The sequence below is a fragment of the Syngnathoides biaculeatus genome, chromosome 18, assembly GCF_019802595.1.
Source record: "Syngnathoides biaculeatus isolate LvHL_M chromosome 18, ASM1980259v1, whole genome shotgun sequence".
NCBI lineage: Eukaryota > Metazoa > Chordata > Actinopteri > Syngnathiformes > Syngnathidae > Syngnathoides > Syngnathoides biaculeatus.
In genome coordinates this window covers 7,392,945-7,410,947 of record NC_084657.1, presented here as the reverse complement: position 1 = coordinate 7,410,947, position 18,003 = coordinate 7,392,945, and the positions used below count along the sequence as shown (strand labels likewise).

The following is an 18,003-nucleotide window of genomic DNA, read 5'->3' as shown; positions in this document are numbered from 1 at the left end:
ACTGCTGTATTGAAGGCTGTTGTCATGATTGTGTCATGATTAAGTAAAAGAAATATTTTATGTCAGTTAAATCTTTTAACAAAGCTCAGTGGTTAGTTCATTAGTTTGGTAAACCAGGGGTCATGAGTTAATTTCTCACTGGGGTCTTCACTCCCCAAGACGGGGTGCATCAGGAAGTGTATCCGGCATAAAAACTCTACCAAAGAAATATGAGCGTTCATCTGAGATGACACGCTGTGGCAACCCCTGACGAGACAAGCCGAAAGAAATTAAATCTTTTAACACAGCTAGTCTTTAAAAGATCAATAACTTTTTAAATTATAAACACCTGTCAACTGCTTTCAGAAATTATCTGTATGTAAAGCCATGGGAGTGGAAAATATTTAGAAAACAAAAGAAATGGGGTACAACAATTACTTTTGACAACAATTTAATATATATATTTGTACTTAAAAGACAACATTGGTTCATTTAAAATGACACGATATAGAGGGATTCAGCGGATTAAAATCAATGTAGTAACTTTTTAGTCGAAACTTCAACCAGTGTGACTGTGAAATAAATATCTGGATACTGGACAGTGCAGGTGAAACTTTTTAAATTCCCTTTGTTTCTGTTAACGCTATCAGGTAAAATTAAATATAAAGATTTCTTCATTTCCTTTTGGCCCCTCCAATTAGGGGTCGCCACCACACGTCATCTTTTTCCATGTCAGCCTATCTCCTGGATCTTCCTCTTTAATACCAACTGCCATCATGTCTTCCCTCACAACATCCATCAACCTTCTCTTTGATCTTCCTCTCACTCTTTTGCCTAGCAGCTCAATCCTCAGCACCCTCCTACCAAAATACTCACTCTCTCACCTCTGAACATGTCCAAACCATCAATATCTGCTCTCTCAAACCTTGTCTCCAAAACATATCGTTTGGGTGTCCCTGGAATGAACTCATTTCTAATCCTAGCCAACCTTGCTCACTCATAGAGAGAACCTCAACATCTTCAATTCTGGCCTCACCACTGTTATATAAACTTTGCCCTTCATCGCAGGAGAGACTCTTCTCTCACATAAGACACCTGACACATTCTGCCAGCCGTTCAAACATGTTTGGAACAGTTTGTTCACTTACTTACCACACTCATCATTGCTCTGGATTGTTGAGCCCGAGTATTTGAAGTAATCCATCCTCGCTATCTCCTCTCCCTGCACCCTCACTGTTCCCCTTCCTCTCATTTCATTCATGCAAATATATTCTGTCTTGCTTTCGGCTCATCTTCATTCCTCTCCTTTCCAGTAGAGGCTTTTTCCTCCCTAATTGGTCCTCCACCTGCTCCCATCTCCGAACATCATGGTCCAAGGGGATTCCAGTCTCACCTCATCTGTCAACCTATCCATTACCACAGCAACCAGGAAGGGGCTTAGAGCTGATCTCTGATGCAGTCCCATCTCCACCTCATATTCTTGTCACACCTACGGCGCACCTCACCACAATTCTGAAGCCCTCATCCATGTCCTGTTCAATTTTAACATACTTCTCTTCCGCTCCAGACTTCTGCACAGAGTATCGCAGTCCCTCTCTTGGTACTCTGTCATAGGCAGATCCACAAAGACACAATGTAGCTCTTTCTGACTTTCTTTGTACTTTTCCACTAGTATCCTCAAGGCAAATAATGTATCTGTGGTACGCTTTCCAGGCATGATATCATGCTTTAGATTGCAATACTTGCTTCTGTCCGCCTCCATTACTCTTTCCCATAACTTCATTCGTGGCTCATCAACTTTATTCCTCTATAGTTCCCACAGCTCTCCAAATCGCCTTTGTTCTTTTCCTCCATTCTTCAGGCATCTTCTCACTTACCGGTATTCTATTGAACAAGTTTGTCAAAAACTCCAAAGCTACATCTCCAAAATGCTCCCATACCTCCAAAGGTACGTCATCAGGACCAACAGCTTTTCCATTATTCATCTTTTGTCGTGCCTTTCTAACATCCCCCTTACTCACCATTGCCACTTCCTGGTCCACCACTTCTACTCTTTCCTCTCTCTCATTATCTTCATTCAGCAACTTCTCAGTCTTCTTTCCATCTATTTAGCACACTACCAGCATCAGTCAGCACATTTCCATCTCTGTCCAGAATCCCCCGAACCCGCTGCACATCTTTCCCATCTCCATCCCTCTGTTTGGCAAACCTGTAGAGATCATTTTCTCCTTTTTTAGTGGGCAACCTGGCGTACATGTCCTCATGTGCCTCTTGTTCAGCCTCCGCCACTTCTACCTTTGTTCTACTGCCAAGTTTCATTCTCCCCACTAGAAAATACACCAAGTACTCTCCTGCCTGTCTCCGTGATCACCTTGACAGTAGTAGTCCAGTCTTCCGCGAGCACCTACTGTCCACCGAGAGACTGTCTCACCTGTTTCTGAAAATCTGCCCAATGCTTCCTTTCTCAGCTTTCACCCCATGATTCTCTGCTCTACCTTTGTCTTCTTAATGTCCCCACCACCACCAACATCATCCAACATACCACCATCCTATGCTGTCTACATTCACTCTCCCTGCCTCTTCTTTACAGTCGGAAACCTCCTTCAGATTAAATCGTCTGAAAAAAATGTTATCCACCTGCGTGCTTCTACCTCCGCTCATGTAGGTCACCCTATTTTTCTGCCTCTTCTAGAAAGAAGTATTCACTCCTCATATTTCCATCCTTTTTGTAAAGTCCACCACCATCTGTTCCTCAAAGTTCCTGTCCCTAATGCTCTACTTACCCATAACCTCTTCATCACCCCTGTTTCCTTCACCCACATGTCGATTACAATACGCACCAACCACAACTCTCTCTGTGTCTGGGATGCTCTCTTTCAACCCTGTGTCATATCTTACCTGTGGGGGATAGCCGCTAATCACATTATACATAACACCCTCAATTTCCAGTTTCATCTTCATTACTCGATCTGATACTCTTTTCACTGGCAAGATATTCTTAGCTAAATTTCATTTTAAATAACCCCTCCTCCATTTCTCTTCCCATCTACCCCATGGTAAAATATTTTAAACCCTGCCCCAAAATGTACAGCCTTTCTGTCTTTCCACGTGCTCTCTTTAATGCACAATATAGCAACCTTTCTCCTTATCATCATGTTAACCAATTCCTGAGCATTCCCTGTCATAGTCCCAATCTGCAAAGACCCCACACTCAGTTGTAGGGTCTGTGGTTTTCTTGTTTCTTTCTGCCAAAGAATCCGATTTCCTCCTCTTCTTTATCTGTGGCCCACAGTAATTTCCGCCGACATCCTGAAGGTTGATGTGCCAGGGGCAGACATTGTTGACTTGGGTCATGGCCGATCCGGTATAGGATTCTTTAGGGGACTCAAATGTACGGCCCAGGGGCCGGAACCATCTCGCCAGGGGGTCAGGATAAATATTACATTACATTGTATATTTTTTACATTTTTTTTAAAAAAGCTGAAGTTCCTGATTTATCTGCTGTGGGCACACTGTTTTAGAGTAGACAACATGTCACACTACACTAATAGTAGATAGCAGAAACACAGGTTCTGGGTCTGTATTTGGCATTTTGTCCAATCCTTAGAATTTTATCTTATTTTAATTTTTAATTTGGCCCTGACAACCTCATCATCAGGCCATGTTGGCCGGGCACTATAAGTGCAGGCCCGGCGATCAGGCACTCGCCTTTGAGCCCCATCTCCAGGCCTGACTCCGGATGGGGGCCTCAGTGACCTGCCTCCGGGCAAGGGAAACCTCAATCCATTCAAGTCTTTCATCATAGGAGTCTCACAGCCATGCTTTTTTTGGGCTCGGCGCCTGTCCTTTGGGGTTTATCCTGGTGGATGAGGGAGAGCCTCCCTCTGCCTTCGGGTGGTGGGACGGGTCCTGACTGTGGTTTGTGCCTATGCACCAAACAGCAGTTCAGTGTACCCACCTTTTTTGGAGTCCTTCGATGGTGTGCTAGAGAGCGGTCTATCATTCTGCTGGGGGACTTCAATGCTCATGTGGGCAGAGCCAGTGAGACCTGTGGAAGGGTGTGATTCAGAATCAAAAATAGGTTTATTGGCCAATTATGTAACAGCACAGGAGGAATTTGTCTCTGTTAGTTGGTGCTGCCCCAGTATGACATACATGTTGAGTACAAAGAACAATAGACACTCAATTAACAGGGAACTTTTTTTCTCAAGAACTCACAGTTGTGCAAGGATGCACTGTCTTCTAGCATTTAGAGTGCCCATTACAACTGTGCAAAGGGTGTCAAGGTTCTAGAAATGTATGCAGTTTAAAGTGACGAGTCGTGCGATAGTCTATCATATATAATACTAATATTGATTGGCCCAGCAAGGGGTGACAACAACAACTCAAGGCAGAAAACTGGCAGCATGCTGCAGTGGAATTTTAGGTTAGCTATTCAAGAATTTAATAAATTAATTGCAAGTGGGAAGAGACTATGAGTTGCATTGATTGGGCGTGCCTACCCAATGGAAGGAGACGGAAAAACTGGTGACCAGGATGTGGAGGGTCCGATTGGACCCTTCCCATTGTTGTCATAGTTCAAGTGACGAGCAAGTTCTCAAGGGTGGGTAGGAAGGGACCAACAATCCGATCAGAAGTTTTGATTGTCCGTTGCAGTCGGAGTTACAAATAGTGTGTGGGGCTTGTTAATCACCTACTGCGATGAACCCATAACACAGATAGAAATCTTGGTATTTTCTTTTAAATGCAGCTTTTTTTTTGCAGGCAGTATGTGACCCCTCTGTTGTCTCATCATTGTCTTGTTTACCCTTTCCAAAGAAACTCCAGTGAACTGTTTCTGGTTCATTTTCGGGGGCTAGCCTGGATTGTTGATGCAAGAAAAAGATGCGCCAAAGCGTCAAGCGTGGAAGAGGGGAGGCCGGAAGTGGTTGTCTTTCAAAATCAGAAACCTGGAAGAAAAAACATAATTTAATCATTTATTATTCATTCTTTGCAGCACGGTACAAAATGATCTTTGGACCGGTACAGGTCCAGGGCCCGGTGATTGAGGACACCTGCTTTACAGGACATTTGTCATGGGGGAGATTGATTGACCTTCAGCAAACTGCAATGAGCTCGGGTGCACTCGTCCGGCAGTGGGGTTTGGAGGCTGCTGTGGGAGCCCTCGTTGGCCTCACTTGCTTTGCATCACTGTAATCATGCAAGTAATGGACATGTCTTCACCTTTTTTTTCCCCCACTGTATCTATGGGTGGGACTTTTTCAAATACCTTGAATATCAAGGTGCAACTTAAAACATTTCTTCAAAATAGACATAATGAATTTGAATCTACAAAACCCTTTGTTGGCACGCTGGTTAGAGCATCAACATCACAGTTCTGAGGACCGAGGTTCAGATCCTGGCCCGCCTGTGTGGAGTTTGTTCTCTCCATACCTGGTGTGGGTTTTCTCCAGGCACTCCGGTTTCCTCCTACATCTCAAAAACATGCATTAATGGGAGACCTTAGGTGCGATTGTAAGTGTGAATGCTTTTTTGTTTCTATGTGCCCTGCGATTGGCTGGCAACCAGTGCAAGGTGTACTCCTCCCTCCTCCAGCCCAAAGATAGCTGGGATAGGCTTCAGCACTCCCGTGACCATTGTGGCTCAGATAACGGATGGATGGATGGAAATAACTATAGAGAGTAGAGAGTGTTCAAAAAACCTCGATAATTTCGTCTTTAGCAGCACACCCACGACCCTTTCGAGAATAAGCGTTTCAGAAAATGGCCTGATAGTTGGAAACTCAAAATAGTGATGCCTTGAAAATGCAAGGATCTCCCTTTCCTCCATTGATTACTAACTGCTTGTATAAGTGAGATAGACATACTTGACATCACTTCCACATGCAGCAAAAGATGAGCTCCGAGAACGCCTCATGGCTCTGTTTCTATATAATTTGCCTTTGTTTCATGATGTAGTTTTTCTGTGTGCTTTTTAATTAGGAGTAGTTATGGATAGTAAGTTTTTTTTTTTCCAAAAAAAGAAAAAAAAAAGGTTCAAGGTCTATCTGAACATATGACAAGCACCGTCAGTGAACGATGTCTTGTTCTATTTGAAGCCTCATGTTACTCTCTGCTGCAACCAAGTGGCAATAGTCTGTATTTGTTAAGATAAAGTTGAAATGTGTCACATCAATGATGGAATGCAGTCATGCCCAGTCATATTTAAAAATAACTGTAATCTCATAATTGTGGTGAGAAGCACAAGCTATTCCTTGGCTAAAGAACTGATAAAGACACCAAAATGTGTAACATTACAAAGTAGTACAAAGTAACACATTACGGGTGAATATAATATCTGTATAAATACTGGATGCCTTGGGACTGGCTGGCAAGCAGTTCAGGTTGTACCCTGCCTCCTACTCATTGACAGCTGGGATAGGCTCCAGCACTCCCGCGACCCTCGTGAGGATAAGTGGCTAAGAAAATGGATGGATGGAAGACATACTGGAGGTGACAATCAAATGATGTGTGTATTTTAATCTAATTTATCATTAAGCAGTTGTTATGATCTGTGTATTGTTTGGTGAGCTAATCTCAATGATAGAAGACATTTGCACTTCCCCCCTCCCCCTCACCCCTCATCCCCAGGACCAGGCGCAATGCATGACGTCAATGGGGCAGCTGTTTTGTCCCACTTCTCCCTCTGCTCCTTGATGTCGATGACCTTGCTCTACCGGCTGCTGAAGTTCTGATGTTTCTAGGACAACCAGCAAGTTTCACTCTGCATTCAACAAGAACAGACTCTTTGCCTTCTAAAACAAATAAAAATCAAGAGGCACCAGTGGTTAACCCTTTGTTCTGAGTTTTCTCAATCTCTTCTTATTTTAACCTGGGGTCTGTTCTCCCTATAAAAAGAGGAATCAATCCCATGAAGGGAAAAATCGGAATCGTGCATACTAATAAATGCTGTTAAAATCCTGAGTTTGTGTATCCCCGAAAATTTTGTATGTGAAAAAGAAAAAAAAATAAACGTAACTGTTGATAGTTGACTGTTCTTGCCCAATATCAGAGTGCACATTTTGATTATTAATGTGTAATGTCTATGAGTACAATACAACGTATCTTTTTTTAAGTACGTGATAAAAGGGAAATGAATTGTTGTGTTTAATCTGACTGTATTTTTACAGTTACAGTATATGCAAAACAGAATAAGACACTTCATGATAAGCAGTGAACCACACATAGTACATCATGAATTCTCAGGCAAGTCCTATTACTTAATGCATCTAAATTGTATTTTACATTAGTGTAGTAAATGTACAGTATAAAGGAAAAATACATTATGATTTTGTTTGTTTATGTACAGTAAAATTGAAAGACGCCTCCACTCAATGGCATATTCAACACAAAAGCACTGATGTGTTTTTCTCTGCTGGAGCATGAATTGAACATGTTTAAAAGTACTTCATACGTCCAGTTTTTATGAGATGTATAATTTCAGTAGATGCTCTGCTTTTTTTTTTTTTTTTTTTTTTTACTGTATGTTGTCAGTCACAACCCACTTATGCAATCTGCAAAGCGAACAGAAGAAATTTAGAAAGTGTTTTCATGATATAAGTTACTGGATTTTCATACTGTGGATGTATGTATTTTACAGTCACTATAATGTAGACCAACCGAGAAAAATGCAATTAAGGGAATTTATCAAAAAGTGTCCATCAAGGTTTAAAATAACTGCCAAAAAGTTACATGAAAATGGCCTACATTACAATCTATAGAAGGAAGTTTGTATTAGAAAAATGGCACAGCAAAGTTATCACATAAATGTAATTTGAAGAAATACATTTTTAAAGATGGTTAACCCGTATCCTAATAATGTTTTTGCTGATGTATTCCTTATATTCATTGTCGGGTATTAAGGATGCAAAATATTTCAACCAATCTTTTTCCTTAGTGCATTTCGTCACTAGGGTCAGAGTCGTGCTGGAGCCTATACCAGCTATATTTGGGCGAAAGGGAGGGTACACCCTGAAGTGGTCACCAGCCAATCACTGGGAACATGCAGTATATTCAGACAACCATTCACACCCTCACTCACACCTCTGGGCAATTTAAAGTCTTCAATTAATCTATTGTGCATGTTTTTGGGTTGTGGGACGAAGGCAAAGTACCCGGAGAAAACCAATGCTGGTATGGAGAGAACATGCAAACTCCCTTCAAGCAAGGCTGGATTTGAACCTGTGTCCTCAGAACTTTGAGACAGCTCTCCACTGGACTGTTGTCTACCATGCTGCTCAAAAGATTTCAGCATTATTTATTTATTTAGCCTTCAGTTATCCAGGTGAGCGTGGCACACTGGTCAACTGATTTGCACATCTGCCTCACGTTTGGGTTTTCTCCAGGGACTCCAGTTTCCTCCCATATTTGAATAAGCATAAATTGTAGGTTAAAGGAAGACTCCTAAGTTGTCTGTAGGTTTCAAAGGTTATTTTTCTATTTGTGCACTGTGATTAGCTGGCATACAGTTCAGGGTGTAACCCACCTCGTGCCCAAAGCCAGCAGATATGGGCTTCATGACCCAAGTGAGGATAAACAGTGCAGAGGTTTGGTTTGATGATGGATGAATAGCGACATCAGAGTAAAACAAAGTAAAATAAAAGCAAATACAAATGCATCCAAAACATAACTAGAAAATATGTGCTTCAGTTTTCATTTGTTGCTGTTTTTGCCACAAACAAGAATATTTCATACAGAGAGGTCAAATAATGTTCAACAAATGTACCATCTATCGACCTGGTGGATATTTCAAGTTAAATGAAAGAGATGCCTTTAACCCTATTCGACAAAGCTAAATGGCAGATGCTCTGCTTGAATTTGGATGTATAATTTAAGTTTTATTCGGGTATATATGAACTCATCCAATTTTACGTCTTGAAAGTATTTTTTGCTTGATGAGATTGTACAGCTCAAGTGAGTCATTCAGTAATGTTACGATAATGTCCAGTTATCATGTGCACACCTTGAATTTAGTTCTCTGTCGATGATAAAACAACAGGAAAGAGACTGATGTATGTTGGAATGCTATTCTTGTGATCATGTGATTTGTTTGTCGTGTTGGTGAATCAGTCATCTGTAGACTGTCACTGGCCATGAAGATCAAAAAGCCGATAAAATTACAGATGAATGTGACCCCTTTTATACCAGTTAAAGACAATATTGACGACAAGTATTGTCAATTGTTCTTCTCACCAAATGAGGATTAGCACTGGCATTAACTAAAGGTGTATGATATGAGGTAACAAGAACAATAACCTTTTTTCTTTGTTAAAAAAGTTCAGGTTCATGTTCTCTTATTTTTCATTTTTATCCTGAATGCATAACTTTGTCATTTCCAAAGGACTTTTGTGTCTTAATTGTTAAATATAATTAATGCTGCAGATTCTGCTTACAATAGTCACTATTGTGGTATATTGTCATTGTATCATTTTATTGAAAATTGCAAAATGATCCATAAACTGTTCAAGTGTGAACTCGGTTTACTACTCATTTATTCTAATACTGCCATTCTGTACTTGTCAATCGTTGATTTTCTTGAGTAATAAGTATTAATTGTTGACTAATCACTATTAATTGCTTTTAGTCGGCCAAACAGTGAGACTTGTTAGCACAAGTGCCTCACAATTGTAAGAACCCGGATTCAAATCTGGCCTCATGACGATTTTGCATGTTCTTCCTGTTTCTGCGTGAGCTTTCTCCAAGTCCTCCTGTTTCGTCACAAATCCCTAAAACATGTCTGGTAGATTGATTAAAAACTCTAAAAGAGCCCATAGGTCCGAATGGCTGTTTGCTTATATGTGCTCTGTGATTGACTGCCGACCAGTTCAGGGTGTACCCCGCCTCTCGCCCAAAGTCCTGATTTCTACACTTCTGGATAAAAATGTTAGTACCCTCCTGCTGATGATGGAAACCCCACAGTGGTCAAAAATAACTTGTCGGACATTGCTTTTGAATTGTGGTTCAAAATTATATTGAAAAAACAAATTCATGAAACAGGTCTCAACAAAAATAATGCAGCACGGGGGGATGAGACAGCCAGTTGGTCCTGATGACATACCGGTGGAGGTATGGAAGCAATTTGGAGAGATGGCTGTGGAGTTTTTGACCAACTTATTCAACAGAATACTAGCGGGCATAAAGATGCCTGAAGAATGGAGGAAAAGTGTTCTCGTTCCCATTTTTAAGAACAAAGGCGATGTTCAGAGCTGTGGGAATTATAGAGGAATAAATTTGATGAGCCACACAATGAAGTTATGGGAAAGAGTAGTGGAGGCTAGACTCAGGACAGAAGTAAGTACCTGCGAGCAACAGTATGGTTTCATGCATAGAAAGAGTACCACTGATGCATTATTTGCCTTGAGGGTGCTAGTGGAAAAGTACAGAGAAGGTCGGAAGGAGCTACATTGTGTCTTTGGGGATCTAGAGAAAGCCAGACAGAGTACCAAGAGAGGAACTGTGGTACTGCATGCATAGTACAGGTAGTAATAGAGGCCCCGGAGCTCAGTGGTTAGAGCACTGGTTTGGAAAACCAGGGGTTGTGGGTTCGTATCCCACTGGGGCCTCCACTCCCTGAGTTGCGTCAGGAAGGCCATCCGGCGTAAAAACTGTGCCAAACATATATATGCATGAACGCTGTGGCGACCCCAAAAGGGACAAGCTGAAAGAAACACACAGTACAGGTAGTAATAGTACTGCTAATGGATAGGCTGACAGAGGAGGTTAGACTGGAATCCCCTTGGACCATGATGTTCGCAGATGATATTGTGAGATGCAGGGAGCATGCAGAGGAACAAGTAGAAAGATGGTAGACATGCACTGGAAAGGAGAGGAATGAAAATTAGCTGAAGTAAAACAGAATATATGTGCGTGAATGAGAAAGGTGGAGGGGGAAGAGTGAGGTTACAGGGAGAAGAGATAGCAAGGGTGGAGGACTTCAAATATTTAGAGTCAACAATCGAGAGCAATGGTGAGTGTGATAAGGAAGTGAAAAAATGGGTCCAAGCAGGTTGGAACAGCTGGCGGAAGGTGTCTGGTGTGTTATGTGACAGAAGAGTCTCTGCTAGGATGAAGGGCAAAGTTTACAAAACAGTGGTTAGGCCGGCCATGGTGTACGGATTACAGACGGTGGCACTGAAGAAACAACAGGAAGCACAACTGGAGGTAGCAGAAATGAAGATGTTGAGGTTCTCGCTCGGAGTGAGCAGGTTGGATAGGATTAGAAATGAGCTCATTAGAAGGAGAGCCAAAGTTGGATGTTTTGCTGACAAGGTTCGAGAGAGCAGACTTCGATGGTTTGGACATATTCAGAGGCGACAGAGTGAGTATATTGGTGGAAGGGTGCTGAGGATGGAGCTGCCAGGCAAAAGAGCGAGAGGAAGACCAAAAAGAAGGTTTATGGATGTGGTGAGGGAAGACATGAGGGCAGTTGGGGTTAGAGAGGAAGCTGCAGGAGATAGGCGAAGATGGAAAAGATGACACGCTGTGGCGACCCCTAACGGGACAAGCCGAAAGGAAAAGAAGAAGAAGATTAAGTCCAAGTTGCCGGGTATACAGACTCTAGGGGAAAGTGGAATCTTGAATTTCAAAATATGAGATAGCTTTTATATAACCAAAGTCCAGTATCACTGAATCAGTGTGCATACCCATATAGAATGAAAATAGGTATCTGGGTAATTTGTGTGCATTGCGCACAAATATTCGATGGAGAAAATCCCATTTTATGCATCTTGTACTCAGTAAAATGTATTCGATGGAGTACTTTATATTGCATGAACTGTAGATTTGTAATTTTTGTCATTCTAAATGTATTGTTACATATCTGTATCCACAAATTACGGTCGGCAGACTTGGAGAGATCTTCTTCCCATTTGGTTATTGGTAGATACTGCGATTTAATACATTAAAATTAATTTAGAAACTCTTCTTTTACGTCACGGGAAAATGTTTACTCTTTGCTTGACATCTCTTCCACTGACCAGCCGTTGAATCCTGATGCCATGTGAACCTGGATGAGGTACATCTCTGGTGGTCCTTCCCCATTGTAACATTGCAGCATGGTCAGACCTCTCAGACTCGACCTTTCCATAACTTCGGTTGAAGCTAATACACTGCTCCGCATGCTGTCCTCTTGGTGTGGGGAGGCTTGTTTGTCGGCTCTTCAAGGCGCCCCCTCTGGTGCTGCTCTTGGCGTGGGGGTTGTTTGTAGCCTCTTCCTCGAGCCCCCTCTGGTTTCTCGCTACTGGTCGTCGTTCTCGAGGACAGAGCTCATTTGCCCTGTCGGGGAGGGTTAGCCTCTTCTTTTTTGCTGGATGTGCACCATTGTCTTTCTCCATCTGTAAGTGTGAGATGAATACTTTGATCTCCTCAACCGTGGTTGACATCCTGCAATCCCACTTCTGACACCAATATGGCAATCTTGAAGTAGTGAGGAACAATTGCGCTTTTATTTCATTAGCAGTAGAACAAGCTAATCTCCCCTCGCACATTGAGCGAATCTAATCCTAACCCTAACAGGCAAGCCACTAGTCATCATGTCATTCCCAGTCATAGTGTCACATCCTTAGACTGTTACAAAACATGCTGGAAGTGCCTCCAGCCTTCCAGCAACGCCACAGTATTGTTACATATCTTTATCCTGTAGTTATAGTCAGCAGACATGGTATGGTCTTCTTTGTGTTTAATCATTGGTAAGTGTAATGACTTAGTTCATGACTTTAATTTCTAAACTTTTGAGATTTTTTTTTCCCTTTGTGTAGGAAGCTTCAAGATTTGCTTGACAAACTCCAGCAATTTGAGGGTGCTCTTGAGTGTTGGTTTTCTCTTTTCCAGTGTGCCCAGCCAAGTGACTGGTGCACTGCCAAGTGGGAGTTGTCTCCATGAAACAACAGACTCGGGTCCCGTCGGGATGAAGAACTGGAGAGCGCTTTTGGGACGAATTATTCAGCTTCTCCCGGGAACAACTGAGGCCAGCCAGGGGCGAATCCGTGCTGGGTGCGTGACGTCACAGCGGTTGGGTACAGGATACTGGTTTGCCTTGAAATTGAGGTTACACTTGGAGGAAACAAGGGATCGGATCTTGTGTAAATCTTGGCACCTTTCATGAATGTTGACGGCCTGGAGAAAGGGGAGAGAGTGCTGAGGGCGTTTGAATACATCACTAGAGCACCACCCACGTGGATGAGAGGAGAACGGAAATTGTAAAAGTGGAATTACAGCAGTAAATCAAAACAGGGCATACATTTGAGATCTAAATTCTGAACAGAAATGAATATTAAATAATATTTAATGCTCTATTTTCACTGTTAATGATACATTTATTGTGCATGACAAACTGTTGCCTGTAATAATGTGTTTTTCTTTTTACTTGAGTGCAAGGAGGACCAACAACGCCTCTCAAGAGACATTAGGTCAAGACTGCTACCTCCAAAGGTGGTTGTTCGGGAAAGGAGCATTCAAACATATATAAGGCCACGGTGATTTTATCCACACACTTTTTTTTAGTTGGTGTGTGTGTGTTTGTGTATTCATCTGGTGCATAATACTGGGGGAGGTGAAGGTTTGTAGTAGTCTTAACAGACTGACAAATTGTGATCACTCTGAAGGGACACTTTAAACTGCTCAAAGACTGCAGCTTGTTTATAATTAGAATTCATAGGTTCTCAGTTGCTGTGCAAGATTCAAGGGTTTGTTTGTAGTGAAAATGTAGTGGTCGAAATATATGATAAAGTTAAAGAGGTCCAAAACTACTTGTTTCATACACTGAAGTTTAACATTGTAAAAAAGTTTTTTTTTTAAAGTCGTAGTGTAAGTGGTCCACTTTGCTTCTGAAGTTGGCAAATTGATTAAAATGCTTCCCTTATACGTGGTATAATTCAATTGGGGAAAAAAATAAAAAATTTAAATTGGAAGTGTGCAGGATAGATAAGATTCTAGTCAACTGTAAGTCACAAAGTTCTCTCAGCATGCTGTCTGGGCATGGAGGTGGGGCTGCTGCTCTTTGAAATTTTCCCTTTAACCTCAGGAGACGCTCGAGCCACGTAACAGAGCACAGTGCAACCAGATAAAGTGTTAGTGCAAGTTTTCAGGAGGGAGTGGTTCAACAAGGGCCGGAAAGGTCTATATGAGGTTCCTCACAGCCATGGCACAGCAGTCCAGGTTGAAGAGTCACCAACCTAGTGCCATATGTCACACGAGGTCACAGTGCCAGATAAAGAAGCCACACTAGAACTTGGACCTAAAAGGGATGGCCCTGAACCACATCAGGTCGCAGAGGAGGAGGAGAGAGCAGCACCAGAGGGTCTTCAGCCGCAAAGTGCAGGAAGGACTGAAAGTGACATGGCCTCTGCTGACCCTGCTTTCCATGCTAGGGGCGCTTCCGTCGATGACAGAGTGTATGATAGAGGGGGGAAAAAGGTCCAGGAGCATCAACCTACAACATGCCACAAGAGAACTCGAACGGGCACCTGCAGAGCACAGAGCAACCTGGGTCAGCGAGAGCAGTAATGACCCGGTCAGTGGTTCAGTAACCGCAGGTGAACTCGGAAACCCAAGAGTAGCCCATCAAAGGTGTGTAAAATCTAAATGTCACGATGATTACAGTTAAAGGTTTTTTTTAGGACACTGAATTTTACAGCTATGTTTGTATCCACGTTATAATACTTTTCTTTGTGAACAAGGGGCTGAGTGGGATAATAATCAAGGGAAAATACTTGATCTACAAATCTAACTTTAAATGATCATAACTTGCTGTTCGAATACCCTGAGCAGATTGAAGGTTAAAGGTGACTGTGCATTTTTTATAGAACGAATTAAAAATACGGACTGGGGACAATATACATGTTCATGTATAAAACCAAGGTCAACGAATACAGGAGACCTCACTGAATGATTAAATCTAGATTACAAAACCTATGTAATTGACCTGGTAGAGGACAAAAACCGAAAATGGAGCTTTTCTAAAGATAAATCAGGTAAAGCGCATGTTGCTTCCACCGAAGATAGTAAATAACATAGGGCTCCAATAAAATTGAATGACAAAAGAACAACAACCTAATTGACCACTTCGGGGAAATTAAGTGTCATAACACCAAAGAATTGGTATAACAGTGAGGAGAGGGTGACAGCTATTTGCCTGCCCCAAATTGGCCCCGAAAAGGGGTAAAAAATAACTTGGAGGATTTAAATAAGTGGCAAATAAAATGGAAACCTTTTGGTTTACACTCCTTGGCATTACAAAACGATGACTTTTGGGCAAGTATAAATATGTGGTATCATCAGTTGACACATTCAATTAGAGAGATGTAGGCAAAGATCCATGTTTCATCAGTGTTCCACCTCCCAAAGTAGTAAATTTTCAATACTACATCAGTGCAACACCTTTGCTTGCATGCTTTGTTCAGCAAATTAGATTTCATGCAAGGCAATCCTACAGCATATTATCTGATATGCCATGACAGTGGCGTGACGGTTAAGAAAGTGATTGGGTGTGGGATTTGCAATATCCAAACCTGCTACAAAAACACGAGGATCTCCAATCCCCTGTATCTGATTCAATAGAGGTGAAATCAGTGGAATCAACAATTTGTTTTTATTCAAATGGTTACGTAAGGAGATTCATGGAAATTTTCGAGTGCGTATCTTACCTGATGAAATTTAAGGTACACCCATTTGGAGAAAGGCTTGAGGCATATTCAGTGACATTCTATTCCCGGGATAAGGTCCAGCAGGTGACATTGCAAGTAACGAATCGTACATCAGTGGGATGAATGGGAATGAGGGGAGTGCAAAACTCCAGGATTAAACAACAAATGAGAGAGAGAGAGAGAGAGAAATGAGGTATTGCCTTTTCCGATGTATGGTGAAACATTTTTGGTGGATAACGTTGATAATATAACAGACTTTCCAGCGCAAATGAATCCGCTATATTTGGAGCGTATCTGCAGAACTTCTTTTGGCAATATTAATTTCCTTTGTCAGCTGGTTTCTGGCCAACTTCTACAGTTGTAAACCTTTTGACAGCATCATCTCACCAACAGTATCTTCTCTATCTGGCTCTTATTCAAGGCTGCAACTTCAGGAATTTCTTTTTTACGTCTAAACTCAATAGAATCAAGAGTCTTCTGCCTTCGTCGCTTGTGGGAGGGCTTTTCACTAGCTTCCTAAGGGTGGGTGACCATAACATTTGTCTCTAGCTCTATGTGCTTTGCGTGTAAATAGGTGATTGTGAGGCTTTGTGAAGTTGTGATGGTGTAGATGAAGTACTATTTGAGTGCAGTCCATTTACCATTTTACAATGCCTATTACTGGGGAAATTTTAGAGTGGAATCTATATTTCTAATCCTACCCCTCTCATGAGGATTGGTACCACAGTCCAAGCTTTGTGTCATGGTGAGTTCAATTATATCTAGTTTTCAACATTGCATATATGCTCAGTCTCATTCGTTGCCAGTAAGGTGACATTCCATACCCCTACATCCAGTTTCTGTAGCTGTGGATCAAACAACCAGGTTCCCTTCCTACATCCAATAACAACCTTGATCCTCATCTGGTGTTGCAGCACTTCCTTTCTGTATTGGAAGGCACACCGGTATTTTTACTTCCTGAGGAAACTGACGTGTCAGACAAAGGAGTCTCACTCTGAGGCGCTTCAACAAATGTGTGGTGCATCGTGTCCCACGGCACCAGCATCACACTTTAGCACAGCAGGAAGGCACTGTAGTAGGTAGGTAGTAGGTAGTATGTAATGAATGCTGCTCAGACTTTCATGGAGAGTAATCTTCCCACCACCATTGACATACAGTATTCACCAGCAGTTGCAGAAAGCGAGCTCTCTGCATCATTTAGCACTCCACCCCATCCGGCAGAAGGCTGGGGAGCATCTGGTGTAGCACCACCACGCTAGGGAAGTCTTTTGTAGCGAAGGTGCTCAATTGCTGAAGCAATCCGATCTCACTTTCCATCCCAAATACCCTTGCTGCATGATGAGTACATTACACACTTAACTTATTTTACTCTGCATTTGGATGTTTGCGCACTCAAGACATTTAGCAGAGCTGCACTGGCCTTTCATTTGGTTTGACTTTAATTTTTAAGTTGATTTCGATATATTGCATACACAAAAGGATCACTATTAAAGTTCATTTTTAATTGTATTTCATTTTATTTTGTTCATCTCTTTTTGGGACTTAGTGGGCTGAATCTAAATAAAAAAAATAAGGGCGAAAGTAAAAAGTAATGCTGTTATTTTGAGATGCAATAACTGTCAGATTATGTGCAAATAGAAGAAAAACCGATGAAACTGGACAAGATGGTCTCATTTTTGAGTGTGAAAATGCGAGTTATCGGGAGGAATTGTATGGACAGAATGGAAGCTGGACTACAGTAAGTAAAGTGTCACATTCAGCACAAGTTATATGAAACCAGTTATAATTGTACGCATATGTAAGATGGGAATCAGGATTAGTACTTTTTTAGGGAAGAGCCCCAAAGACAGACTGTCAGAGTATGTGCAAATTGAAGAAAAAGCAACAAAACTGGACAAGATGGTCTCTTTTTTGAGCATGAAAAGTCTGGTCTCAAAAATGCGTTGCGAAGCCAAAGTAGCAAGGCAAGTTTTCGGAAGGAAATGTGTGGACGGAATGGAAGCTGGACTACAGTAACTAAAGTCTCACATTCGACACAAGTAATATGAAAGCAGTTATGATGTTCGCATCTGTAAGATGGGAATCAGGATTGGTAATTTTTTGGGGAAGAGCCCCAAAGACAGAGGAAAGGAATGAGCTGAAATTGACAAACAAATCAAACCCAGAGTAAGTTAAAATTCGATTCAACAATATTGTCCTAGCCATTGAAGTGTATTTTCCCCTTGAGTCTGGGCAGCAAATGGAGGAAGCACTCCCAGAGACTAAAGTTTGGAGTAATTGTTTTATTAAAAAAAAAAAATGTCACAGGTGCAATCTACCAGTCCGAATATCTGTTGCATTCTAGA

The 18,003-nt window shown here is 41.8% G+C and overlaps 1 protein-coding gene and 1 non-coding gene across 5 annotated transcripts in view; both read left to right on the top strand.

Moving 5' to 3' along the window:
- opcml (opioid binding protein/cell adhesion molecule-like) overlaps window positions 1-9,691 on the top strand; it is a 158,729-nt gene extending 149,038 nt beyond the window's left edge. For 3 of the 4 annotated variants that reach the window (XM_061804103.1, XM_061804104.1, XM_061804101.1), the window contains one exon: window positions 6,609-9,691. In XM_061804103.1, coding sequence (XP_061660087.1) covers window positions 6,609-6,712 — 104 coding nt within the window. In that variant the 3' untranslated portion in view covers window positions 6,713-9,691. The remainder of the gene's footprint in view (window positions 1-6,608) is intronic. The other variant, XM_061804100.1, reaches the window with a different exon arrangement.
- An 815-nt stretch (window positions 9,692-10,506) lies between these two features.
- Window positions 10,507-10,579, top strand: trnas-gga (transfer RNA serine (anticodon GGA)). The gene has a single exon. It is a non-coding gene; the product is annotated as a tRNA-Ser (tRNA).
- Window positions 10,580-18,003: the final 7,424 nt, after the last annotated feature.